Genomic DNA, 27,476 nt, shown 5'->3' with positions numbered 1-27,476 from the left:
TATATGTCTGCTGTTATTATAACACAGGACGATATGTGTAGTTAGGGCAACTTCTCCTATTAATGAATGTTGAGTGCCTACATACTGTTGTAGTGTGCATTACCTACTGCATATCATTGATTTTTTTTATTTTTTTCCCCCCTCTGTCCACCACAGATACATTGATTGAACCGTCTCCTGGAAGCAATGTCCACCCCAGACCCACCTATGGGGGGCACCCCTAGGCCTGTCCCTTCACCCGGGCCAGGCCCTTCTCCTGGTGCTATGTTGGGCCCTAGTCCTGGGCCGTCCCCTGGATCAGCGCACAGCATGATGGGACCAAGCCCTGGGCCACCTATTCCCCCTCAAGTACCTGCTGGATATCCTCCTGAAAGCATGCACCAGATGCTCAAGGTCAGTGTCTGGGTACAAGGAGCCTGTTTGTGTCACTTTCCTATATTGTTTGTACAGTTGGTTCTGGTGTCTTCATTGTAATCGTATAGCTTTGCTGTGCCATGAAATCTGCTTATTGTTTCCTCTTTCCAGCCAATGGAATCCATGCATGAGAAGACAATGCCAGAAGACCCACGTTACAACCAGATGAAAGGCATGGGCATGAGGCCAGGTGGTCTCTCTGGAATGGGACCCCCACCGAGTCCAATGGACCAGCATTCGCAAGGTATTACCACTGCGGAAGGTATTGTACATATATAGATTGATGGGTAGATTGATGGGTAGATTGATGGGTAGATTGATGGGTAGATTGATGGGTAGATTGATGGGTAGATTGATGGATAGATTGATGGATAGATAGATGGATAGATAGATATATAGAGGCCTTACCTAATCACAGTGCATCAGTGGGAGTTGGAGCTTTTTTTCCTGTAGTTGAAAGGTTTTTGATGGTGGGTTTTTGTTTTTCTTTCTGCCAGGTTACCCTTCACCCTTGGGCAGCTCGGAACATGTACAAAGCCCTGTGCCCTCTAATGGCCCACCCCCAGGGCCGCCTCTGCCCTCTGGGTCGGGAGGTGTGAACATGGAGAACGCCGACCCTCAGCAGCAGACGAGCCGCAGCCCAACCCCCTTTAACCAGAATCAGCTGCACCAGTTACGGGCACAGATAATGGCTTACAAAATGTTGGCCAGGGGTCAGCCTTTACCAGATCACTTACAGATGGCTGTGCAAGGCAAGAGGCCCATGCCAGGCATGCAGCAGCAGATGCCAACACTACCTCCAACTGCAGCTTCCGGTACTGGCCCAGTGCCCGCCTCAGGACCTGTGCCACCTGGCTATAACAGACCTCATGGTGAGAATGCAGTTTGGTAGCTCCATTATCCGTACTAGTTCCTCATAATGGATCACTTTGTACCTCGCACATATAACAATCCGAATTTGTTTTATGTTGGAACTGTGAGTTTATAGGTAACACACATGGCTCTTGTTGACCATCTTATCTAGTGGTGACCCCTAGTCTATATAATGGTGCTCCTGCCCCCGCCTCTCTGTAGACCCACGTGCTGTGTGTGTATGTATTGGTATATTTATATTTAAACATTTTTATTGAAGAACTTCGGATACATATAACATATTAGCTGTTACATATTGACAATCATTTTCAAGTCCGATCAACAGACATGTACATATATAGTATTACATATTTTGTCAGCACGGTCAGGGAGACCCGTTGACGTTAGGTCTTGTCTACATAGATAATATCTTTACTTTCTCAAATATAAATATTCCCTGCATTGATAAGTTATGAATTTTTAGCAACATTAACTTTATCATTTTGCAGGACTGTAACTGTAATATCCCCCAGGGACGAAAGTAAACACTAAAACCCCCTTTTCTCCATCCCATGCCTAATAACTAGTATTGGTATATTTTAATAAGAGTACATTGTAATATGACACAGCTCTGGTTGTAATGCTAGTATTGGCCTGGGAGGAAGCACTGCCTTCTGCAATTGATAAACCAATGTCTCCCTCATAATTTTAGGAATGGTGGGGCCTGCCATGCCACCCCCAGGACCTTCAGGAGTGCCTCCTGGAATGCCAGGCCATCCCCCGGGAGCACCCCCTAAACCATGGCCTGAAGGTAAGTTGGCCATAACTTGCTGGGTAGTAAATTTATATTAAAGTTGCTTGGATAATTACTCCTGACTGATCTCAATGCAAATCTTCTCTGTTTGAGTTTTGCCTTGTAGCGTGCTTCATTGTGGTGACTCGTTTTAGCTCATCTATTTATTTATATAGCACCACTAATTCCGCAGCGCTGTACAGAGAACTCGCTCACATCAGTCCCTGCCCCATTGGAGCTTACAATCTAAATCCCCTAACATACGGAGAGAGAGAGAGTCTTAAGGGCAATTTAGTAGCAGCCAATTAACCCACCAGTATGTTTTTGGAGTGTGGGAGGAAAACAGGGCACACGGAGGAAACCCACACAAACACGGGGAGAACATACAAACTCCACACAGATAAGACCACGGTTGAGAATCAAACTCATGACTCCAGTGCTGTGAGGCAGAAGTGCTAACCCACAAGCACATCGCCATGGACTCACCGAATTGGTAACATGGACAATGTGGCTATTTATTAGCTGTTGTACAGTAATGTTGAGGACATCTGTCATAATGGAGAAAAAGCAGAGACCCCTTCTATGAGGTATAAACTCTTAGGCCAAACGTGTCTGTCCAATATCCCCAGAAACTGACCGGAGCAGGACGCGTTATCCGTGTAGTCCTTTCCTCATGTTGAACATTCCGAGTAAAGTAACCATTACTGTGCATGGGTTATTCAGATCCTTTCGTTTTTGTTGTAGGTCCCATGGCCAACGCTACGGCTCCAGCCACAGCGCCTCAGAAGTTGATTCCTCCGCAGCCAACTGGTCGCCCCTCACCTGCACCCCCTTCCGTACCTCCTGCAGCTTCTCCAGTCATGCCACCCCAGACACAGTCACCGGGTCAGCCAGCCCAGCCCCCACCTATGGTACAATATCATTCCAAGGCCAACCGTATCACTCCTATCCAGAAACCGCGGGGCTTGGACCCAGTGGAAGTGCTACAGGAACGCGAATATCGGTGAGTCCCGTTCTGGCCAATTGGTGTTGCCTCACACTCCTCATGTATAACAATGTAACGGGAGAACACCTCCAGGAGTGTTGTCCATGCATCATTAACATCTAGAGGAAATAAATTGAAGAGGAAAGGAGGGGGGTGGGGGGGGGGGGCATTGTTCTATAGAAGCCCGAATTGGTAGTTAAATTCACTTGAATCCTTAGGTTGAAATCTGCATTTGTAAGTTCTTTATTTCCAACAAAATGGCATCAGGAATAAATTGAACAAGAATTTGCAAGTCTTATCAGCTAGAGAACGAGGTTTAAAAAGGAAAAATTCTGGATTAGGATTTCCTTTTTTTTTTAAATTATTTGGGCATTTGATGCAACACTAAATATAGCCAGGGATATATGTATTGCTCCCCTCGATCATCATTTATTTATATAGCGCCAACATATTCCGTAGCGCTTTACAATTGGGGACAAGCACAGTAAACTAATAAACAAACTGGGTAAAACAGACATGAGAAGGCCCTGCAAGCTTACAATCTCTATACGCACATTCTTTATTACAGGCTCCAGGCACGGATTTCACACAGAATTCAGGAGCTGGAGAACCTCCCGGGATCTTTAGCTGGTGACCTTAGGACCAAAGCTACAATAGAATTAAAAGCTCTGCGACTCTTAAACTTTCAGAGACAGGTGGGTCTTTAAGCTTAGAATGTATATGTAGGGTAAAATAGTGTAGTAGTGACCTGGGGTGTTTCTGGATTGTTCCGGTGATGGTGGTTCATGGTTTTTATTGTTCTCTCCAGCTCCGACAGGAAGTGGTGGTCTGTATGAGGAGGGACACTGCTCTGGAAACGGCTCTGAATTCCAAGGCTTACAAACGCAGTAAACGCCAGTCCCTGCGCGAGGCTCGGATCACTGAGAAGCTGGAGAAGCAGCAGAAGATTGAGCAGGAGCGCAAGAGACGACAAAAACACCAGGTGAGGAGGAGCTGTGAGAAACTTGATCAGTGAACTCCTCACCTCCTGTGACAATAGAACACTTCTGCATCAATCATGTCCCCTAAATACACACACATGCGCAGTCAGGGCTTTTTGGGCTATAGGCCAGGGGCCTCGGGCATCTGTGGGCCTCTAAAAAAGATCTGGCGGCAGCGTTTATATTTTAATGCCGGCGATCGCTGTCGGTCGGTATGGGGCACCCTGCACTGCGTAGTGAGGAGGTCACGTGAGACTGTGACCTGACCACACTAAACGGTGCAGAGCGCCCCATACCCGCACTGACGGGGCAAGAAGACAGAGGTGCCGCTGGAGCCAGCAGCGACGAGCCAGAGAGGAAGAAGACAATAAGTAGGTAAGTAAAATATATTCCAGCGCTTCTTAGTGCAACCCCAATATCTATGGATTAATGTACCTTATGTATGTGCAACAATTTGTAGGAGTGCAATAATGGCGGTTTATTAAGGTTCAAACAATGCTTAAACCAGTTAGCATTGTTTTAACCTTAATAAACCACCATTTGTTTTGAAACTATTGCACTCCTACAAACTGTTGCACATACATAAAGGTACATTAATCCATAGATATTGGGGTGTAATAGTGAACGCTGGAATATTCAGTTGATTTGCAGTATGGGATAATGTGGACTGTCCTTTTAATATGTTCAGGTATATGGCAGCAGCTAAGGATTATAATCCACTGTGCGCGGTTCTTTACTTGTTTAAAGTAAAATATTTGGTTGTTGGCAAAGGGCGCAGAAGGGGATGGGATCAGATGGGGTTGAGAGTGATATATATAAATCAATACTAATGAGTGAGTGGAAACAACACCACCATCACCTTTTAAATGTTACTTTTATATAGCATTTCTTTGAATTCCAATTAGTACATACTTTTTCTGGCTTTAATTACAAAGGAGTAAAATCTAGGCGAGATTGTCACTCAAGCAGTATTGAGATATAGATATATATATATATATATATATATATATATATATATATATATATATATATATATATATATATATATATATTCCTCCAATCCCATCCCCTCCTTGGCATTTTCCAGCAACCAAATATATTTTATTTACCTTGTCTGTGGGGAACTGAGACACCGCCATAGGGTTTGAGGCAGCATCCTTATACCCCCTTCCGCCCAATCGGTTCCAGTCTTGTCTACTTATCAGGGGTTGAAGAGGAGGAGCGGAGCCTCCGGTGGTGATACGTTGGGGCTGGGGGACGTGTCATTTTGAGGTGGGGGAGAGGACATGTTATTCATTGCGAGGACTAGGGGAGGACGTGTTTTTTTACTTTTTGAGTAGGTGTATTAAAATACACATTTGTCAAGCGATGTATGCCCAATCCGATATTACTTTAGGGTCCCGGTATTATCGAATTGGGCCCCCCATTTGCTTCACAAATGTGGGGCCTCACAGTACCCCTAGCCCCAGGGGCCTACAGTGTCTTAATGGATTTCTCTTCTGACTCTCACGCATTTCTCTAATTTCTCCGCAGGAATATCTGAACAGCATTCTGCAACACGCCAAGGATTTCAAGGAATTCCACCGCTCTGTCACAGGCAAGATCCAGAAGCTGACAAAGGCTGTGGCCACGTACCATGCCAACACAGAGCGAGAGCAGAAAAAGGAGAATGAAAGGATTGAGAAAGAGAGAATGCGCAGACTAATGGTACGTTCTGGTACAGCCGCATCTCCACCGCTTGTTTGCTAGCGGTGGTGGTTGGCTTGCTGTAAAGCTGCTTGGCTCTTGTTGAAGATGGTCCAAACAGTGTTACAGATGTTGGGCTATAAATTAATCTCCCTCTACTGGAGGGGGGGAGGGGTGCTTGGAAGAAGAGTCCACACCATCTTCTACCAGCTTAGCCCCTATTGCCTGGTAGGGTAAATTTTTCTTTCATTGAAACCAATATGAATTGTATAGTGCTTTGAGTTGACGTTTGCTGTCCTTTCAGGCAGAGGATGAGGAGGGCTACAGGAAGCTGATTGACCAGAAGAAAGACAAGCGTTTGGCGTACCTCCTGCAGCAGACAGACGAGTACGTAGCCAATCTGACGGAGCTGGTGAGGCAGCACAAAGCGGCCCAGGTACTGAAAGAAAAGAAGAGAAGGAAAAAGAAAAAGGTGAGATGATGGAACAGGGGAATTGTCTTGGCATGACGTAAAACTGTTCCGAAACCTTTCATGAAGGGTTTTCTTTTTTCTTTGTGATATTTGTTTCAGATGCTCGAGAACACAGAAGGACAGCAGCCAGCAGTGGGACCAGATGGAGAGGTGAGGAGAAGAGAAATTTTACCAGCCATCGGTTCAAAGGAGATGGTGTGTAAGGCTGTTGTAGCTATCTGATGTGTAGATTGTGCCACCAACCACAAGATGGCGCATATCTGTTCTACAGGGAGTCTGTGGGGTGACATATGGAAGCGTCTTTATGAGATATTTGTCTGTTTTGTATAACACTTTATCTTCCTCCACAGCCTCTGGATGAGACCAGCCAGATGAGTGACCTTCCAGTCAAAGTTATCCATGTGGAGAGTGGAAAGATCTTAATTGGCACCGATGCTCCGAAAGCCGGGCAGTTGGAAACCTGGCTGGAGATGAATCCTGGGTATGTCCAAGGTGTGGGAGGTGGAAATATGTGCTCCCGGTTTCTCAGACCTTGAGTTTTAGATGGGAGCCTTGTTTTCTAACTGTACAATCGGTTAGGTCTCTCATTGAGGGCAGGTCCCCTTAACGCGTACGACTAGAGATGGTTTTACTAACCACTGGAACGTGTACTGGTGAGGCTTTCCTGATGTAGACTGATTTAATTTTACTTGGCTATGAGTCGTCCCCTGTGTACCGTCTGTCTCCTCCCACATCCTTGCTCAGTTTCCTCCTACAGTTCCTAGGTCTCAAGTGTCTTCCATACTGGACTATTAGAATGTTGAGTTTCCCTTCTCTAAGACTCCCATTGTTCTAGACATGCAGCCCATCTAACTGAATCACTAGCTTGGAAGCAATTCACAAGTGGGTTGAAATAACCTTGCAGCCCTTGATGGATTGGGCATGCTGCATCTTGAGGGCTTGTAGTTATAGGGAGGAAAATTGTGCATAAAAATTCAACTGGGGTGGACCATTTAACCCAGCCACTCGTTGTAATGTAGCACAATATGGTCAGCTCTAGTCTGGAAAAAGAAATTTGTGTGTGTGGTCTACTTGTTGCATTTGGTTCTTAAATGTACTTGTCAGGACTGAGATGGGGCAGATCCCAGACGTTCTGTATTTGATAGTCAGGTGGGAGAGACTTATCCTAGCAGTTATGAAGTTACGCAGTGGTCTGCTTGGATATGAAAGTGCTCTATATAATCCCTCATTTCTCCTCCACTATAGATATGAAGTCGCTCCCAGGTCAGACAGTGAGGAGAGTGGATCCGAGGAGGAGGATGAGGTGAGAATTGTTATCTTGACAAAGATCCAAGGGGAATAGGAATCTGTACATGTAGGTTTAGATTGCTAACAGTATAGAACTCGTAGGGACAGTCACAAAACATTGCCATGTAAATGTAGGCAGAATGCATATAGCGTTACACATGGCTTTTACTAATTTTATTTTCTGACATGCACATGTTTTAGTATTTCTACAAACGTAGGGACGTTTTCAGATTAAACTTTCAGCGCTACAAGTGCTGTTTTTGTTTTTTGTTTTTGTTTTTTTGTCTTATGGGGATTTTTATTCCTGTCACTGACCTGCTTATTGGTCCATGTGACGTCATGTAAGCAGCGAGATGATGGCTGTACTGTCGTACTTGATTCTACTTCTTGCTGTTTCGGAATGTTTAGTCACTACCAGCAGGCTTCCATGCAGCTATGTCCTATGCCTTACCTTCCTCCCAGGAAGAGCCAGAGGATCAGGCAGTGCCTTCTTTCACCACCCTTGTTGCAGCAGAGGAAAAGAAGATTCCTGATCCAGACAGCGATGAAGTTTCAGAGGTTTATGCTCGGGAGATTATAGAGTGAGTACTTCCGGGGAACGCTATACCACATGTCCACTTTTGGACAACTAGTCCTCTTTGGCATTTCCCCCTCCTAATCCCATCCCGGCATGACTGAAGCTAGAAGCTTATATTGTGCGCTGCTTGTTTTCAGCCAGTATGAAAAACACTCTGAAACATTGAAGATCTCTCGGATAACCCTACTACCTGTACAACAGTCACTACGTGGGATTTTTGGGTAATGTGACTGTTTCTGTTCCCAGGAGCGCCAGGCAAGATGTGGATGATGAGTACAGCCTATCGCAGGCTGCTGAAGCTGGCCTGCGGTCTTACTATGCCGTGGCACATGCTGTAACTGAGAGAATAGATAAACAATCCACCCTGTTGGTGAATGGTATCCTCAAACAGTACCAGGTGAGGACATTGGGGAGACATACAGTGTAAGGCACTTGTGTTATACGCGCTCATAAAGGGGGATTTATAAAATGGAGTGATCACCTGGCAGCATGGTTAATCCAAAGTTACAGAGACCGGTACTTGTACTGCAAATTGTTGTAGATGTAAATGGCACTGCCTGCACTGTCCGACATATCTCACACGTGACATCTTTCTGGCCCTCAGGTAAAGGGCTTGGAGTGGCTGGTCTCTCTGTACAACAATAACCTGAATGGAATCCTTGCTGATGAAATGGGTCTGGGGAAGACTATTCAAACTATTGCTCTGATTACATACCTCATGGAACACAAGCGCATTAACGGACCCTTCCTCATTATTGTGCCGCTGTCGTAAGTAACCTCTACCTTGACAAACCTTTGCTTCTGTCTTCGGTGCAGCGTAGGTGTCATTCTAGAAGCTTTCTCCATTCCTCAATAAGTAGGTGGTGTTCCGCAAGGAGAAGATCTTCCTCCTTTCCCTATTGGATCTGCATTTTGTTTCCAAATATCTTCATGCAATAGTGGCTACAGGCCAATTGTCAAACCTGGCATTTTCCCATTTCTGGAAGACATGCAAAGGCAAATTATATACGCAAAATATTATAAATCATGTCCTAACCAAGTGTTTGCCTTTCCAGGACACTGTCCAACTGGGTTTACGAGTTTGACAAGTGGGGGCCAACGGTGGTGAAGGTCTCGTACAAGGTAAATGAGAGCTTAATTATAATGTAGAGTTAGATCTAGTCTGTAGTTGTGGGGTAGATCTGCTTATGTCTGTATTTTGTGCTGTTGATTTTTTTTTCACATTTTTTGCAGCCCAAATTAACATTTTTCTTTTCTAGGGTTCTCCTGCTGCTCGTCGTGCGTTTGTTCCTCAGCTCCGTAGTGGAAAGTTTAATGTCCTCCTCACTACATATGAATATATCATCAAGGACAAGCACATACTTGCCAAGGTAATGTGTGACGAAATGTAGTATATCTAATGACTGACTGTTGTTTTCTGTTGAATTTATGTATCACACTCTGAATATTTTGGGTAACCTTTCAAAGTGTATTTTGTTAACTGACTGGAGTCTGACCTAGTCAAGTGTCAATGGTCTTGTGAAAGTAGCCAGACCCAGAGACAGATAAGATCTCTGAGTAGTTTGTGTATGCAGAGGAGTTAGACTTAGCCAGGCCAAACGAACAGAGGTGAGAACTCGGGTTCTGTGAAAATGCCAGGTCTCAGGACATACATAATTTACTGCGAAAGCCCTGTGTCATTTTGGGCATCCATTTAACTTAGGTGGAAATAAAATAACTAAGGTGGGGTGTGAAGAGCCAACAAGAAATGGTTTAAAAATCCCTTGTATCAGTATCATTTCTTTGAGGGGGTCTATCACGACTGAAATGTGCCATTCTTCTCAATGTGTACTCCTCACATGCCAATTCCTGAACTTGTAAGTAGGGAAACTTGGTTTTTATTTTCTGAAACTCAGTTGTGCAATTTATTGTATTTCTGTTTATTACCTTTTTGTAAATTTAAAGCCTTGGAAATATTTTTCAGATTAAACATATTCTAATCTAGCAAATTCTCCATGATTCTTTGTGAATTTACGAAGCCCAGGGAGACTCGAGCTACATGGCTATGTGATTTTAAGTGTGAAACATTAACAAGTGGTTCTGGTGAACGTAAGGGCACCATAATAAATTCTTTGTGGTGGCAGAAAATGTGTATTTATTGTTAATTAACTAAAGTAACACCAGTCATGACCAGCTGTTCAGATTGCTGTATCTGGGACAGGCTGATGTGTTCGTGACAAATGGTTGATTCATGTTATGAAACAGTTATCAATTTAGCGGCAGTCACTTATATGGTGCTCATTACTTGGCTTCCTTTTCCTCCTCTCTAGCTCCGTTGGAAATATATGATTATGGATGAAGGTCACCGCATGAAGAACCATCACTGTAAGCTTACACAGGTCCTAAACACTCACTATGTTGCCCCACGACGCCTGCTTCTCACCGGGACTCCACTGCAGAACAAGCTGCCTGAGCTGTGGGCCCTTCTAAACTTCCTGCTTCCAACCATCTTCAAGAGCTGCAGCACCTTTGAGCAGTGGTTCAATGCTCCTTTTGCTATGACTGGAGAGAAGGTATGGGTCTTCTAGGAACCGTCCTATTCACTGAAGTCCATGGGATAGAGAGCTATTAAGGAATTCGTTTTTACTATATGGTGGGTCAAGCAAGGGTTACTGATGCTACAGCTGAATGTTGTGGTAGAAAATGTCTATTACACTATTGATGGCACAAAGTCATTTTGCCAAACATTACGTCACTTTTATAAACTATCCAAGATAATCTTGGCGGTAATGATGGCATATCCTAGTCTTGTCAACAATGGGACAGTTGACGACTATTTGAGGAGAAGATGCCTAGTGTTCAGAATCTGACAGTCTGGTCCCTGTTTCTGTAAACTCTGAAGATGATTTGTTGAGTTGCTAAGTAACAATTGCCTACTTGAGAGGAGACAGCAATTTTGTGAGCTGAATAAAAATTGAGATCGTGCCTCTGTCACTAGTTCTTAGTGGAAGGCTGAATATTGGTTAAGCCCTCAGAATGGCTGCATCCTCTATGTATAGGCAACTGGTACAATTACCATCTCTCCCTCCTTTTCATCGATAGCTGTGCTCACCATAAATATGACTTATTTTGAACAGCGCTAAGCGCAACTGTAGAACCTGGCGCCAATGTTTTACTATAACAGCACCAAGGCCAAGAAGCAGTAGGTGGGAGAGTCCAGTGATTGTGTATCCTGGATTATAACCAGCAACTACTGTCATCCAAGGTCTAGTGGACCTGTATTTCTGGGCTCAGTCTGTTTAATTGAACAGATGATCTGGTGAAAGTTTTGTGTGTCAACAGTATGCCAATTTGTCATCGAATAATTGGAGTTGTTTTAGGAGAATTTCTGTATGGGTTTTTGTTATCACAAAGTCTTTCTCTCTTTCATTCACCTGGGGGACCCTGTAACCTTGGGCTTATAGAGCCTCATCCAGAAGCTATGCACTTGATATCTGCACAAATTCTGAAGACTCCTCCCTCTATATCTCCTTCTCAGGGAACTTCAGTTTAAACAAAGTGCCCCAAACAATAGGGGGCTTTCTGCACCAGTGATGCTTCTGGCTGCTTGAATTTAATAACTTTATTGAAATGCTCTCCTGGCTGCTGAGATGTTGGCAGCAGTCAATCACTGTAACAGTCCTGCAGGGACATCTTCATGGTGCAAGACCTCTGGTGGTAGGTCAGGTGGGGACTGCTAGTCTAGCAAATCCACACTAGGAGAGAGACCGTTCTTCCTGAACAGTGGTCATGTCTGTACCGGGCCTAGTGGGAGGGGTCTATCCCCCACAGCCAGCACCACCTCTTTGGGGGGGCTTTTCTACAGAGGAAAGCATGCCAGAATTGACAGACTGCAGTCATAGGCTTGCTCTCTTACACAGACCTCCTCTACTATATACCCTGCAGGGGAGTATTAGAATGAGAGTTTTTGCCTCTTTTGAGTGGGGATATTCACCTAGTTTAGCAAAGGACTTGTCTGTATTTGTAGTTACACTCTCTTATTTGTGCATTACACCGGTTCCTCTATTTCATACTTTTCGGTCATGTCAGTTGTGTGGCGAGAGGGAGTCATGTTTTGTGTGTTTGCTGAAAATGTCTGGCCAAACTGCCTAGTGGACGGACAGTGACGGATGCCAGCTGTGATTTGTGTGAGGCTGAGGACCATACACTGCACATGCCTGGATGGGGGGGGGTGATGCAGCTGAGGTGGCAGAGACCAGCTGGGCCTATTGCAGACCTTGCACAGCCCAAGGAGGTGAGCAAGATTATTCCTCTTTCCCCTGCCAGAACCTCAGGAAATGATGCTCCCCTTTGGAGGTTGCTTTTTCAGGGAGGCTTCAGGCCTCGTAGCAACAGCACAGGAAGAGCCAGCTTGGGCACAGTCTGGCAGAATCTGTGCAGGGCCTGGTGCAAGTTTCCTCCTCCGTAGAGAGGATTTTAGAGTCCTTTGCTAAATGGACTATCCCACACAGAAAAGGCAAAAACTCTGATTCTAATACTTCTCTGAAGGATAACTAAGCCTGTAAGTGCCAGAGTTCAGTTGTTCAGTCCTGGGAGGAGTCAGGTTCTGAGTTTTCCTCTCGGGAGAAAGTGGTTGAGGATTCGGAATTTTAGGATCCCTGGGTTAAGATGTGGGTTCATTTAGACTGCAATGTAGATGACTTGGTGGTAGCTTTGTGGAAGGCTCTTACAGCTCTGTAATATGAGGAGCTACAGGAAATGCGAAGCCATTTTAAAATTGATATACTTTGCTCCAGGGAAGGGTCTCTTTGATCCATCTTGGCATCAGCTTGAGTTAATAAGGCAATGGGAAAAGTGACCGAAATAGCTTTCTGAAGGATTGCATTCGGTTAAGCTATAGTCTGAATTGTTGACCACATCTGGACGGCATCAAAGTATTTGAGCCATGCCGCTATTGATGCGGGATAATTGGTGTTGGACGTTTGACCCATTGGGTTGCAGTGCGATGTACACTCTGGCTTGGGGCCTGGGAAGCTGACCGTGTAAGAGGACTCTTGAATACCTACCCTTTGCAAGCAATGTCCTGTTTGACTCTGAACCGGATAAACTTATTAATCAGCCCACAGAGCTTTCTGCCCTGTTAATGCTTCCAAGTCTACAAGTTTATAGATTGTTGTCTTTTTTGCTTCTTGGAAAAAGCTTAGAGTCCCAATTCCAGAAGCAATACCGTCACCCGGCGTGGAGGGAAATTGGCTACTAAGCGACCAGCCTCTAACTCCTCAGGTCAGCGTCTCAGATTCACAGTCCAGTCATCAATTTCATGCTTCACCTTTTGGCCTGGCTACAGTGCCAAGGGTATTTGCAAAGATCATAGCGATCTGAGATAAAAGGCAATGACATTTGTTTCGTTCCTGATTGACCTGTTAATCAAGGACACAGTCCAAAACCCTAGAGTCCCATGGGTAGGATTATCTACCAGAAATACAAGCCGATACCCACCAAGTGAATAATTCTTCCAGGGCTGCTGTGTGACACCAGAGGGTATTCTTGCCAGTAGACAAGAGTCTCCATATTGGTTCTCAGATGGTCATCAATTCTGTTACGCATAAGGGAGGGTCTTGGGTAAAACTGTCTCTACCTTGGAGGCAGTGTAATATGCACTAACACAGTTAGGGTTAGTTTTGTACAGAAGTTGCTTTGCACTGTGTTCCCACCAGTAGAGATTGTGTGGGATGATCCGCATGTTTGCAGTAATTATGTCGTTTTTAAAATTCCACAAACTAAATATATCTTTCCGGTTCTGTTTCTCTTCTGTGCTGTGGGACTTGGTTAGTTAATAACTAATACTAATTAAGTTCCCTACAGGAGGGAATATATAGAGGGGGAGGAGAGTCTTCAGAATAATATGTATGTTTCAAATAAAGTTCCTAACTCTGAGGCTCGATACCCCAAGGTTGCCGTGTTCCCAGATGGAGTATAAAAATCTTGTTTTATAAAGCCTTCATTAGCCATGTTCCATGCAAACAGACACACAGACTAAGGTCAATTTAATAGCAGCAAATTAACCTACCAGTATGTTTTTGGAGTGTGGAAGGAAACCCACACACACACACACAGGGAGAACATACAAACTCCACACAGATAAGGCCATGGTCGGGAATAGAACTCATGACTCCAGTGATAACCACTTAGCCACCGTGTTGCCCATGATTGTCAGCATCTTTGTCTTCCAGGTGGATTTGAACGAGGAAGAAACTATCCTAATTATTCGACGTCTCCACAAAGTCCTTCGCCCATTTTTGCTTCGGAGGCTTAAGAAGGAAGTGGAGGCTCAGCTACCAGAGAAGGTGATTTCATTATTTTTATTTCTTAAATCTACTTTATACGCAATATCTGCCAAATAAAGGAAGTAACCTCTAACCCTACATAACGTCGTGTAATCATCTATTTATATAATTATGCTTACTACAGTGATGTCGTTTTTGGTTTCCTTTACCTGCTGTCCTTGTCGCACCAACCATATTTGACATAAAGCCCCAGTGACTTTGGGTACGACACTAGACCATGCCCCAAGATGTTGTGTTGAGAGGATTATCAGGCACTAATAAAATTATTTTAGAGAGGTCACCGGACATAGCCAAAAAGTGACATTCTATTAAATATTTAATTCTGTAACGCCTTTATGGAAGGGTAGTAAAATTGTTTTTGAGTGTACATTATGTAGTCGCGTTACACAAAATAAAGCGAAAAGTTTAAAATATGGTTTGTGTGCTGAAAAAAAAATCTAAATTGTGAACTTTTTTTTTTTTTTTTTTTTAATCTAGCTTAATTTTAATTACATTTAACATGTTTGTTAAATATTTGTATACCCCATTTCCTGTGCACCTCATATTTATGATACAGCAGCCAAGATGTGGTGGTCGTCAGTCAGACACACATGGTTTAAGTGCAAGCTACCAGGAGGCCACTCTGAACTATACACTGCAGCTCCCATACATAAAGTGCTGTCTGGTGGCCGGCTGTCTAGTCTCATATCTTCACCATTGTCTACATAGATGTTTGTCTTGGACAAGCTCCTGACCATTGTCCTTAAAATAGGTCAATCATCCTCATCATCACCATTTATTTATATAGCACCACTGAATCCGCAGCACCGTACAGAGAACTCGCCCATATCAGTCCCTGCCCCATTGGAGCTTACAGTCTAAATTCACACACACACACATTGACTAGGGTCAATTTTGATAGCAGCCAAGTAACCTACCAGTATGTTTTTGGAGTGTGGGAGGAAACCGGAGCACCCGGTGGAAACCCACGCAAACACAGAGAGAACATACAAACTCCTCACAGATAAGGCCATGGTCGGGAATTGAACTCCTGCCTCACAGCACTGGGGTCATAAGTGCTAACCACGAAGCCACCGTGCTGCCATCCTGTTTAACAAAAACGTCTTCAGTTTGAGTTTCTTAATGTATCTCCGTATCCATTCTCTATGGTACCCTGGTGGCTTTGTGTCGATTTGAAGGTATGATTGTAAACAGAAGAGATAAAAGCATCAGATATTCTTCAAAACTTAAATCGGTGCATACGTAGCCTGTCTGTGAGCAGAACTCTTGTTGTCCCCATGTCTTTACTCATCTATCGCTTGAAAGTTTTGTGTTGTGGACATGTTGGGTGTTATCAGAGTTGTGGCGGTACTTCAGCTTTGGGAGACTAATACTGTTTCTATTTCTTTAGGTGGAATATGTGATTAAATGCGACATGTCCGCGCTACAGAGGGTCTTGTATAGACACATGCAAGCCAAGGGCGTTCTCCTTACCGATGGTTCGGAGAAGGATAAAAAGGCAAGCCTATCCTGCTTTGACACTTTTTCCCTACCATTCACTCCTTTCAAAGCTGCTCGTTGAACTGTGCTGGTAATGGAATATGTAACACTTCTCCTCCCGTAGGGTAAAGGTGGCACAAAGACTCTCATGAACACCATCATGCAGCTAAGGAAGATCTGCAACCACCCATACATGTTCCAGCACATAGAGGTGAGCTGAAATACACACCTGGGGCTTTCCTGGGGTCTGAGCTGGTGTAAGGTTAGATCTTTAGTGGTCCTATTTAGAATTAAGCATATCCATCATCACCATGTATTTATATAGCGCCACTAATTCCGCAGCGCTGTACAGAGAACTTACTCACGTCAGTCCCTGCCCCTTTGGAGCTTAGTCTTAATTCCCTACCCCATTCACTGAACTTAGGACCTCACTGGGACCTAGTTAGATTGTGCCACAGTGATGACAATATTCCCTAGTGAATTTCGTGGCTATGTTGATGACCGCTGTGTATATAGGTGACCAGTGTATCCTCAATGTGAAGGCGAAAAATACAATCTGTGTATTTTGCTCCTGTAGAAGACTCTTATCCTGATTTATCGTTTTTACAGGAATCCTTCTCTGAGCACTTGGGTTTCACAGGAGGCATTGTGCAGGGGTGAGTATTTCCCCTCAGCTTCTATTGACCATAAATGATAGGAATACTTCTATTGGTATGAGGCTCTGCGTGACGATTGGCTGATAGTGGTATGTGCTCCACCTGTGCTAACACTTGTCTATCACAGGCAGGACCTCTACCGGGCCTCTGGAAAGTTTGAGCTTCTTGACCGGATTCTCCCCAAGTTAAGAGCCACCAACCACAAGGTCCTGCTCTTCTGTCAGATGACCACACTCATGACAATCATGGAGGATTACTTTGCTTACCGTGGCTTTAAATACCTCAGATTAGACGGTATGTAGACTGCTAGGATAAACCAAACCATATTGGAGCGAAAAAGAAGCATTAAACCATGCTGCAACCAATCGGCTATTTGCTCTTTTTTTTTTTTTTTTTTTAAATTGTCCTAGAAAAATGAGTGCTACAATCTTTGTTGCAAAGGATTTCACAATACAATATATGTGCTCTATAATGTTTCATAAGCTCCATTATATCTCCAAAGAACATGACCTTTCTGACAAGTGATAAGGAAGTGTAGTTGCATACAAATTGTGACCTTTTTTTATTTCTTTTTTCGCAGGAACCACAAAAGCAGAAGACCGTGGTATGTTACTGAAGACTTTCAATGAGCCAGGATCGGAATACTTCGTCTTCTTGCTCAGCACTCGTGCCGGAGGCTTAGGACTTAATCTCCAGTCTGCAGACACGGTTATCATATTTGATAGTGACTGGAACCCACATCAGGTAGGAAATTAAGGCAATGTCTTTTGCTGGGAGTTTACTAAAAGTGTATCGGTGACCCCTCCCACAGCTGAGGTAGCCATTTTGTTTACTATGCAAACTTTCCTCCTCCTAACTCTATAGGTACTAGTTATCTTAGGCTATATAGCACCAGTTCTTTTACGCAGTACTATACAGATAATATTGTAATCCCTGCCTCATTGAAGCTTACACTCTATATTTCCTACTCCACACATAGACTAGGGTCAATTTTGTCAGAAATCAATTAACGTACCGGAATGTTGTTTTTTTTTGCACTGTGGGGTGGAAACTGGAGTCCCCAGAAGAACACGGGGAGAACATACAAACGCTACAGCTATAGGATTCAAACTCATGAACCTAGTGCTGTGTGACAGGAATGCTACCTAGCGACATTACTGAGGCATGAGGTGCAGATCATGCCACAGCTATGTCATGAATTCCTAGTGAGCTGATCTTGGTTCACCCCTACAAAATAGCTGCCTGTGTGGTTGATGGATAGACTTTTTAACAGTCCATTCCCTACATTTGTGCAGGATTTGCAGGCTCAGGACCGCGCTCATCGTATCGGACAGCAGAATGAGGTGCGTGTTCTGCGCTTGTGCACGGTGAACAGCGTGGAAGAAAAAATCCTGGCGGCAGCCAAATACAAGTTGAACGTAGATCAGAAGGTCATTCAGGCTGGAATGTTTGACCAGAAATCTTCCAGCCATGAGCGGAAAGTGTTCCTGCAAGCTATCCTAGAGCACGAAGAGCAAGATGAGGTGAGGAGCTCGTCGCGTAACTCATCAACAATGGCATCTATCAGTGCGAATGGAACCTTTGTCCTGGTGCGAGAACATAACTAGCTACTTACTATATCTCTAGAGCCTCTGGCATGTCCTGTGTAGGCACTGGGGTAGCATCAAGCCTTAACAATATCCCATTCCCCCTGTAGGAGGAAGATGAGGTACCTGATGACGAAACTGTCAATCAAATGATAGCAAGACATGAGGAGGAGTTTGACTTGTTCATGGTAAGTTACATCCCCGGACTTAATCACTGAATATGTGTAAAGGTTCCTTTTAAACTGTTTCCATGCATGAAAAATGTTTCATACAAAGAACAAAACATTTATTAGAGCTTCTATCAGGGGAGCATCAGTTGTCTTGAGCGTTAATGAAAAGTTGATCAAATTTTAAGACCATTATGGACACTTGTTTATGTAATCAATTGAAAACACAGTAATGAAACAAGTCTGGGTATTAACAATCTATCAAGTACCACATATTGTATTTTGGTCCAGCGCTTTGCTAAGGGATAAGTATTTAGTGTGACTGTATGGTCCAGTCGCACAGCAATATTAATTTGGGGGTTAGTAGGTTGAGCACATATAGATAATTGATGTAATGTTTGAGTGAACTGTGCAAAGGGTTGGTAATCGGTTAATTATGTGTGTATTATGGAGAGATTTCTTAGATACATACTGTATACAGATTGGATTGTCCTGTCAAAGCTTAATGAAAATAAGGCAGGCTGAGGGCAGACTACTTCCGCCTCACATGACGCAGGGCGATCACTCTGAATAACATTAGGGGGAAGGAGTACAGTTAACCTCTCCATGCTTTCTCCACGGCCCTCTAAAGTTGTAGGGCCCACGATGACCAGATGTGGTTGCCCATCACTGCCTTAGAGGTATAGTAAGATGATGTGTTTAAAAATTGTGGGATTGCAGGATGATTTGCGACTGTATGAGAGATGAGGGAACAAGCAGCATAAGCCGTAGGAAATCTGCAGACGCTGTCAGTGGTGTTTAAGAGGGTCCAGGAAGTTTGGGCTAAATATTTAGTCCAGTCTATTGGTGAACACTCACCCAGCTCAACACAAATATTCATGGGTTAGGCAGAGAACGTCCCTTTATTCCCCTCTACTGAAACATCAGCAAGGTCTGTTCATATGATACTTTTTATCCTTTCCCTAGTGTGGACATGAGTAAATTGGGAATCCCCAACCAAGGCGGATGCTCCTATGATGCAGTTTTCCAATACCACCACTATTCCAAATACTGTGGTCCTCAGGGATGGTCGATATGTTATGGCTGTGGTCTCTCTTGGACCAAGTTTATCTCTGCATGGCTGGTAGTAAAGGGCTCGGAGCAGCTTTTTTAGGATTTCAATGTGTTAGAATCTGGTCTGAATTACTAACTTTAGTTAGATGGCTGAATATTTGAGGTATGCAACTCTGGGTGCTGGGCTTATTGGAGGCGGAAAGTTATTTTCTGCCAGTCAATAGATCTAGATTTGGGGTTCCTGGTTTCTGTCCTTTTCCATTGCAGTTAAAGCAAGAGGAAAGACCTAAAGGGGACATTCCTCTGCCCCTCGGGAGGACAATAGAAGGGAAGCAGGCTTGGGCTTCCAAGTCCTCAGCACTGGCCTTCCTGGAGACCTAGTAAGACACAGGACTCTACAGAAAGCTATTTGGACATGAACTATGACAGCGGTAGTCATCCCAGTGGCGGCAGACCAAAAGGGAAACATGATTCCATTCGATCCAAGTTCCAGATGAATCCTTTGTGCTCATTTTGAGCCTCAAGACAAATGGACAGGTTCAAGATGGAATGTCTGAGATCTGTCCTGTCCAGCATGGAATTTGAAGAGTTCATGGATGTCCAGACCCAGAGACTTATCTTCTGGGTCTGCTTTTCAATGCCCAAAAGCAGGGGGTGTTCTGGCCTCAAGAAAAGGCACCTGCAGCCATTTGCGAACTAAGAGTGGTGCTAAAAGGTCTAGTCAACAGACGTCTTCTGTTGCTGGGAAATCACATATAGACTTGTTTGTGCGTCACTCCTGTGGCATTGACTATTGGGAGGAACTCCGTTGCAATGGCAAAATCAAATAAGACTGTGTAGGTATTATAGATCTCAATATATTTATTTTTTTTTCCTCAAAATATAAGATCTGTCCTTAGGCCAAAGCCATCCTTTCAGTCTAAGGTAGTTTCTAGGTTTCATTTAATTTAGGACATGTGATTCTGGCATTGCACCAAGATTAGTCTTCTGGGGAAGAGGGACTTCTTCACACATTTATGCCCATTTTTTTTTTTAGAGCTCAAGATTTTCTATTTGTGATTTGAGTTTAGACAAACTGGTCTTTGGTTTTTCATATGATGTCCACAAGAGAGGTGGTTCTGCCTTAAACCAAACCATTGATAAATGGGTTACTTTGGAGGAGTCAGGTGCTTTCGTTGGGATAGGGAAACCTGTTCTTCAGTCTAGAAGCCTATTTTACCAGATCAGTGAGCTCCTTCTGGACGCCATGGCATGGAGCCTAAGCTGAGTATCTGTCTTGGGCAGCCATATGCTACTCTAAGTTTTAGACGTTTTAATGTTTTGAAAAGATGCTCGTTTTGGACAGACTCATGAGTGTACCCACCCATATGGACAGCTTTGGGCTGTCCCATCGTCTGTCTCCCCCATAGGATGTAAGAGAAAATAGGATTTCTCTTTCATCTTATCTGGGGGACACTGCTACCATGGGGTTGTGGGAGTGGAGTTTGGCACTTAACTAGTTAACTTGTTAATGTGTCATGCTGACAGACCCCTGCCCTCTGCAACCCCCTGTAGCTCCTCAGTTTTAGTTGAGTGCCCAAGGGAGTTGGGCTTGCTTATGCTAGGGGTTATTATAGTTTTAACTATTCTATTTAACTGATTTACTTTGATTTATTCTATACAGGGGTGGGTGTGCTCTGTCCTATACAGAGCACACTAATTTAGTGAAAGGGGGCAGCTGTCGGGCAGTGAGCCGGACGGCTCACTGACAGCAAGAAAGTCTGTTTATCTGCCCTTTCTCAGTGCAACAGGTGGCTTATAAGCCGCTGTCACACTGATCTTTACCCCACGAGTGGTAGAGAGCGCCGGTAATCCGCGTCAGAGGCTGCCATTAAGGATCATACCAAGTCCCCTCCTCAGAAAAAAGAGGGGTGGGGGGGAACTTGGTTACATGTTACAGCAGCCACAACAGTGACAGAGCAGCAAGGTTTTAACGATTACGGCCTATTGAAGAGGCAGTAAATCGCCAGTGCTAACATCCGAAGCAGAGGTGCAGGATGGATAGAGCTCATCCGCCTGCACATACATTGTGGACTCTCCTAATGGCGCCAAAAGTACTGCCTCGGAAAGACAACAGCTACTCTGAGAGACGCAGAGCTGCTGACAGACCTCTCCTGCTCCAGACATCTTAGCCTTATGGAAGGCCAAGTACCCAAAAAATTATTTTTTCTATACTCACTGTAATTATACAGGGGTGTAGTAGAAAATGGGGGGGGGGGGGTGACAAGCGAATCGTACGCCAATTGATTAGCTTGTCACCAGAGGTAAGACAACTCCTCAGGTGGTGGATAGCCCAGGACAATTTGTTAGTCGGCAGGTCCTTTGCCCCATGGTCTTGCATCTTGGTATCCACAACGTTCCCTCCATCTCCACAGTCTTTATTCAAGGCATCCAGAACTGGGAAGCAGACTAATTAAGCCAGCATGCAATTCTGCCGGGGGAGTGGTCTCTGCATCCGGAGATCTTCCAGTCTCTGGTCCTACGATGGGGAACTCCGGACAGAGACCTGGTAGCATCTAGTCACAATAGAAAGGTCCAACACATTTGTTCAAGAGCAAGGGACCCTCTGGTGGTGGCCGTTGATGTAATGACAATGCCCTGGGACTTCAGGTTCCCTCCCATATCCATGATTCCCCGCGTTCTTCGAAGAGTCAAGCAGGGCAGACTCCCAGTGATACTAGTGGCTCCAGCTTGGCTCGGCTAAATTTAACGGCATGGCTGAAGCCAACCTTTGGAGGTCCAGAGGGTTCTCTCCACAAGTAGTGGACACTCTCCTTCGTGCTAGAAAGCCAGTCTCTGCTCGCGTTTACCATCGTATCTGGCGTACCTACATTAAATAGTGCGAGGACCGAACCTGCCACTCGGCTTCTTTCCGTGTCTCTCTAGGTTTCTTGCTTTTCTCAAAGATGCTGTGGATGGGGGGCTTTCTCTTGGGTTCCTTTTCAAAAGTGCAGATCTCTGCCCTGTCAGTGTTTTTTCACATTGGCCTGACTGACATACTGGACGTCAGGACCTTCCTTCAGGGGGTCCTGCATATCTAAGATCCCAGGGTTCCGTGGGCGGAACATATTGAGGTTAATCAGGTCCTTAATATGCTTCAAGGACCTCCCTTTGAAACGTTAGACTGCTGAGTTATGGTTCTTAACATGGAAAGTTGTGTTTCTACTAGTTGTTTGATTCAGTTCGTAGAGTTCCCAAGCTGGGGGCGCTCTGATGTCGCAAACCATATCTTGGGCGCGTCTTGGGCTGGGCAAAATGGGGCCTCAGCGGACCAGTTATGCAGAGCAGCCATCTGGTCCTCGGTCCATACCTTTACCAACGCAAATACATTGAATTGATAAAATTTTGTAGACGGCAGTTTTGGCCGCAGTGCTCTACGTGCCGGGCTGTCAGAGTGGTCCCTCCTTAGGGGGGCTGCTTTAGAAAGTTCTTATGGTAGCAGTGTCCCCCAGATAGATTTAGCGAGAGTATAAAAATCTTCTTTTCTCTTTCATCCTGTTTCTCTGATTCCATCTGGGGGACGTTGCGTTTCCTCCCTTCTGTTTTTCGGCTGTATGTTCTTGGGCCAAACAGCCAATCTTCCTTGGGGCTTTATAATTTTAAACTGAGGAGTTACAGGGGGTTGCAGAGGGAAGGGGTCTGTTGGCATGATACATTAACTAGTTAAGTGCTAAACTCCGCTCCCCTCACACAACCCCATGGTAGCGGTGTCCCCCAGATGGAATCTGAGAAACGGATTTACTGTGAGTATAATAATCCCCTTTTTTTGTACTTGTGTTAAATCCTTTGCTCTGAATCCGTTTGTATTTAGGGGGAGTGAAAAGTAACGGGAGTTCCCTACAGGGATAGGATACAGAGGGGGGAGGAGTTTCAGACTTTGTGAAGAAAACTGAAAGAGCTAAACTCCTACCTGGACCCTCTAGATCTCATTATTCGTCCCCCACCCTGACTGATTCAGAGAAACTGAGTTTACAAAGTACAGAAATCCCGTTTTTGCAGGTAGAAGTCTCCCAAAATGATGAAAGCATGAATGCAATCACGAAAATAAGCCGCTAGAATTGTTCCAATCCTCTGAAATGTCTCCCATTTGTTTAACATCTGCCTGTTAAATCTCTTTGCTGCTCTTTGACTAATGTTCTCCGTTCTTTCCAGCGAATGGATCTAGACAGACGGAGAGAGGAAGCCCGCAATCCCAAACGCAAACCTCGACTTATGGAAGAGGACGAGCTGCCATCTTGGATCATTAAAGATGACGCTGAAGTTGAGCGTCTGACCTGTGAGGAGGAGGAAGAGAAGATGTTTGGACGGGGTTCCCGTAATCGAAAGGAAGTTGACTACAGCGACTCGCTCACAGAGAAGCAATGGTTGAAGGTGCGAACAGGTCGATTTATAATTTTAGGGGATTTAACACAACTCTGTTATTTAGAGCTACCTTAAATTTGCCTTAAACTGCAACTTGTGTGAGATTTTCAGCTCTAATCTGCCGTACGATGTCCGCACATTAATACTAAAGTTCTCATCTCTGTAGGCCATCGAGGAGGGTACACTAGAGGAGATTGAGGAGGAGGTACGTCAGAAGAAAACCACCCGCAAGAGGAAACGAGATGTGGACCCGGGACTGTGTACTCCAACCACCAGCACGCGAAATAGGGAGAGGGAGGATGATGGCAAAAAGAAGAAAAGGGGGCGACCCCCAGCGGAAAAACTGTCCCCCAATCCTCCAAACCTCACTAAGAAAATGAAGAAAATTGTAGATGCGGTCATCAAATACAAGGACAGGTGAGAGTTACAACAAGTTCCCCTTGGGTCCATAAAGATAATTCAGAAAGGCAAAGTGTTAAAGATCCCTCTTACCTGCAGTGGCTCTGGACGCCAGCTGAGCGAGGTCTTCATTCAGCTTCCATCCCGTAAAGAGCTCCCAGAGTATTACGAACTGATCCGCAAGCCGGTGGACTTCAGAAAGATCAAGGTGAGTAGAAGAGTCGAAGGTGACATCTACCTGTGACGCGAGTGGTTTAGCTAATCAGTAAGCTGAGCGTTTGTTTGTATTTCCAGGAGAGGATCAGAAATCACAAATATCGCAGTCTGAATGACCTAGAGAAGGACGTCATGCTGCTTTGTCAGAACGCACAGACCTTCAACCTTGAGGGGTCTTTGGTGAGTCAGTAGAACTCTCCCCAGGACTTCCATCTAGGGCTCTATCCTCTATTCTACTCCAAGCAGACCTAATCTTACTTTGTATAGTTTAAGCCCAAGGAAACAGTAATGTTTTGTTCTCTGCAGAATCTCATTTGAAGCCATAGTTTTTACTTTCCATTCTTCCCATCGTATGTTCTGCTAAATTCTTTACAGGTGTCATTCAATCCTGCAGTATATATTTTACATTGTTGATGTTGGAGAAAAACTTACTCAGTAGACTTAAATGCATTTTTATTCTGTCCTCCAGATATATGAAGACTCCATTGTGTTGCAGTCGGTCTTTACCAGTGTTAGGCAAAAGATTGAGAAGGAGGAGGAGAGCGAGGGAGATGAAAGTGAGGAAGAGGAAGAAATGGAGGAGGAGTGCTCGGAATCAGAGTGTGAGTCTGCTAACTGAGGGGGATATGCCACTATTATTCCAGGGGTGTGTACACAGCTCTTCGGCTACTACAGCCCATGCTTCCGTACTGGATAACTCTTAATTCTCCTACACAAAGCAGAGTTCCATTGAAGGACACTGGCCGGACGCCTGTAACCACCTCCCCATACAATGGCTGATATTTGAAACGTAATAAAAGTTGCCGAGTGCAGTTATATTCTTGCCTCTCACCGCACGTCCTGTCTTCTGTCGCGCAGCTCGCTCGGTTAAGGTGAAAATCAAGCTGGGTCGTAAGGAGAAGATGCAGGATCGTATGAAGGGGCGCAGGCGCACCAGCCGAGGTTGCAGGGCCAAACCTGTAGTCAGCGATGACGATAGTGAGGAGGACCAGGAGGAGGTGAGTTCATCTACTTAATGTAAACCTGCACACGGTGGAGGCAGCCATTATATGCCCTATACCAATATTCATGGAATGTAGGCTGTCGCTAGGATTTATTAGTGAATCGCTAACCCATTAGAGGGGTAAACCCATATTCAACCTAAGGTCACGATACACGAATACTATCCCCTGTGAGAAGACCTGTGCACCAGAGCGCCACCTGCTGGATGCTACGAGAATTCCAACCCAATGAATAGATTTTGAAAGCGTGACTTGTTCAAATTAAGTACTAGGGACATGAATTGTTAACATGTCCAGCAATGGCTTAAACGCGAACATAATTTGTGCTTTTAAATCTCCGCAGGAGCGCTCAGGAAGCGGCACTGAAGACGACTGAGAGATACTTCCAGAACATTCCTTTTAAACACACCATGTCTCATTCCACTGCGTGCCAGAACGCCTATCCCCACCACCTACCTTTTCCCCTTCTCTTTCCGTAGGACGCTAACGGGTAGCCAGAAATGTAGTGAACTGTACAGAAGAAATTCTTCCATATTTATATAAATGAGGAGTTCTAGGGACGGTACCACCTGTAGCATCTTCTAAAAGCATTAACTATCTGGCCGAACCACTAGGCCTCTCAGGATAGGTTCAAAGGATTATGACTTTTGATTATATATAAATATATTTTTTTTTTTATTATGGCAGTACTGTTTGAGTTACAGTATGGGAATCGCTGTAGTGTCAGCCGTGGATGCATGCAGTTAGCAATCCACTCGTTAGTACTGTATTTTACAAAAAAACAAAAAAAAAAACAGGTCAAAGTAAGCCGTGTTTCCTCTCTCACGCTGCACAGGGAGGGGGCTGGCAGTGGTAGCTGTATGTATGTGTGTCAGTGTCACTGGATTTCAAACAGTTATAAATTAAAACAAGATGAGATACCTCGCCCGGTTTGACTTGTATCTTTTTGTACTTATTTCTTTATGTTGTGGGACAAAATGTAAATAAAGAGAGGAGGGGGGAAATCGGTGTGGCTTGACTCTTCTGTTGATTTGTTATTTAAACGTGAGGGTTTGGAAGGAACCAATATTAGTTGCTCAATATTGGTCATTTTACTGTGTATCTGACCCTTGTCAGGCTGCATTGTGAAGTTTACATGCTCTGGTTAAAGACTCATGGTCTATGAAGCCATTTTTTTGTTTATTTTCAGTAAATATTTATAAGAATGTGACTATTGCTGCTTTCTAAATTATTTTAATTAAATAGGCCTTTTGAATGTTGCTCTGATTCACAAAACAGATTATACAACTGGTTTTGTTTTTTTTTTTGTTTTTGCTTTTAAAGTGACATGGATGGCTAAGTCTTAAATTTACTGGGCTCATCATGCTGAGATTTAGTTCTGGGGCTTGTACATAGACATTTTTTTTTCTCTAACATATTTGTTTCCTTTACGGCCCATAGAGGTGCGCTGAAAAAGAATCTCCGCTCAATTTAATAGGCAGCAATATGCCAATCCAGACATGGAGGTGATGTTAGGAGACACCTCGCGCTGTAATGAATCCACAACGATGTGTCTCTAGTCTCTGGCTTGCAGTACACTCATTGATATGGAGGGGGCGCTGCCGCCAACACTCCACGCATCCCCCTTTCAGATGACCAATACAGGGGACATGGCATCTTCCTTGTCCTCAAATCTGTTCTTTTAATGACCTTAATACTCTGAAGAAACCAGTATGACAATGATACAATAAGGACAGGGCTGTTTAAACCAAATAGCCGCAGTGCTGAGTTATAACTGGAAGCTAAGTTTTGAAGATAGTGAGGTCTATAGAAATCCAAAGGTCCAGGATTTTCCAGGATTTTCTTCAGTCCTGGAGACTTGCTGCCACTACTCTCTGAACCTCCTCCATCCTTCAATGTCCTGTAAATGACCCATGTTCCACCCCTTCCTCTTTCTGCATTCCTTACTCCTATAAGGAGCAAATGACTCATCATCACATCACACTGTAGCACTGTTTCTGCAACTAGAGGGTGCTGGAGGTTTTCTTTAAAAGGTCCGTCTATTACAAAACCTTATTAAAGTTCCTCCAATAGACAGGATCAACCTGGTCCCATTTGTGTAATTTGTCAGAATGGTTCCATGCGATATCAATCTCCAACTCCATAG

At 44.3% G+C, this 27,476-nt stretch overlaps 1 protein-coding gene across 5 annotated transcripts in view; it reads left to right on the top strand.

The window, feature by feature from the left end:
• The window catches only part of SMARCA4 (SWI/SNF related BAF chromatin remodeling complex subunit ATPase 4), a 35,311-nt gene extending 9,049 nt beyond the window's left edge, over positions 1–26,262 (top strand). For 2 of the 5 annotated variants that reach the window (XM_075206774.1, XM_075206775.1), the window contains exons 2-34: positions 157–393; positions 526–658; positions 912–1,286; positions 1,979–2,077; positions 2,804–3,062; positions 3,613–3,739; positions 3,853–4,026; positions 5,558–5,731; positions 6,015–6,182; positions 6,282–6,332; positions 6,533–6,663; positions 7,428–7,485; positions 7,878–8,050; positions 8,293–8,443; positions 8,651–8,814; positions 9,102–9,168; positions 9,306–9,416; positions 10,356–10,598; positions 14,259–14,372; positions 15,763–15,870; positions 15,976–16,062; positions 16,461–16,507; positions 16,635–16,801; positions 17,088–17,251; positions 17,803–18,096; positions 18,204–18,281; positions 23,505–23,723; positions 23,881–24,131; positions 24,213–24,321; positions 24,408–24,509; positions 24,799–24,931; positions 25,188–25,327; positions 25,674–26,262. In XM_075206774.1, the coding sequence (XP_075062875.1) occupies positions 187–393; positions 526–658; positions 912–1,286; positions 1,979–2,077; positions 2,804–3,062; positions 3,613–3,739; positions 3,853–4,026; positions 5,558–5,731; positions 6,015–6,182; positions 6,282–6,332; positions 6,533–6,663; positions 7,428–7,485; positions 7,878–8,050; positions 8,293–8,443; positions 8,651–8,814; positions 9,102–9,168; positions 9,306–9,416; positions 10,356–10,598; positions 14,259–14,372; positions 15,763–15,870; positions 15,976–16,062; positions 16,461–16,507; positions 16,635–16,801; positions 17,088–17,251; positions 17,803–18,096; positions 18,204–18,281; positions 23,505–23,723; positions 23,881–24,131; positions 24,213–24,321; positions 24,408–24,509; positions 24,799–24,931; positions 25,188–25,327; positions 25,674–25,706 (4,911 nt within the window). In that variant the 5' untranslated portion in view covers positions 157–186 and the 3' untranslated portion in view covers positions 25,707–26,262. The remainder of the gene's footprint in view (positions 1–156; positions 394–525; positions 659–911; positions 1,287–1,978; positions 2,078–2,803; positions 3,063–3,612; positions 3,740–3,852; positions 4,027–5,557; positions 5,732–6,014; positions 6,183–6,281; positions 6,333–6,532; positions 6,664–7,427; positions 7,486–7,877; positions 8,051–8,292; positions 8,444–8,650; positions 8,815–9,101; positions 9,169–9,305; positions 9,417–10,355; positions 10,599–14,258; positions 14,373–15,762; positions 15,871–15,975; positions 16,063–16,460; positions 16,508–16,634; positions 16,802–17,087; positions 17,252–17,802; positions 18,097–18,203; positions 18,282–23,504; positions 23,724–23,880; positions 24,132–24,212; positions 24,322–24,407; positions 24,510–24,798; positions 24,932–25,187; positions 25,328–25,673) is intronic. The other 3 variants (XM_075206778.1, XM_075206776.1, XM_075206777.1) reach the window with 3 other exon arrangements.
• Positions 26,263–27,476: the final 1,214 nt, after the last annotated feature.

The sequence above is a fragment of the Mixophyes fleayi genome, chromosome 4, assembly GCF_038048845.1.
Source record: "Mixophyes fleayi isolate aMixFle1 chromosome 4, aMixFle1.hap1, whole genome shotgun sequence".
Taxonomy (NCBI): Eukaryota; Metazoa; Chordata; class Amphibia; order Anura; family Limnodynastidae; genus Mixophyes; species Mixophyes fleayi.
The sequence above is the reverse complement of the archived record's forward strand: the minus strand, read 5'-3'. Positions and strand labels throughout refer to the sequence as shown.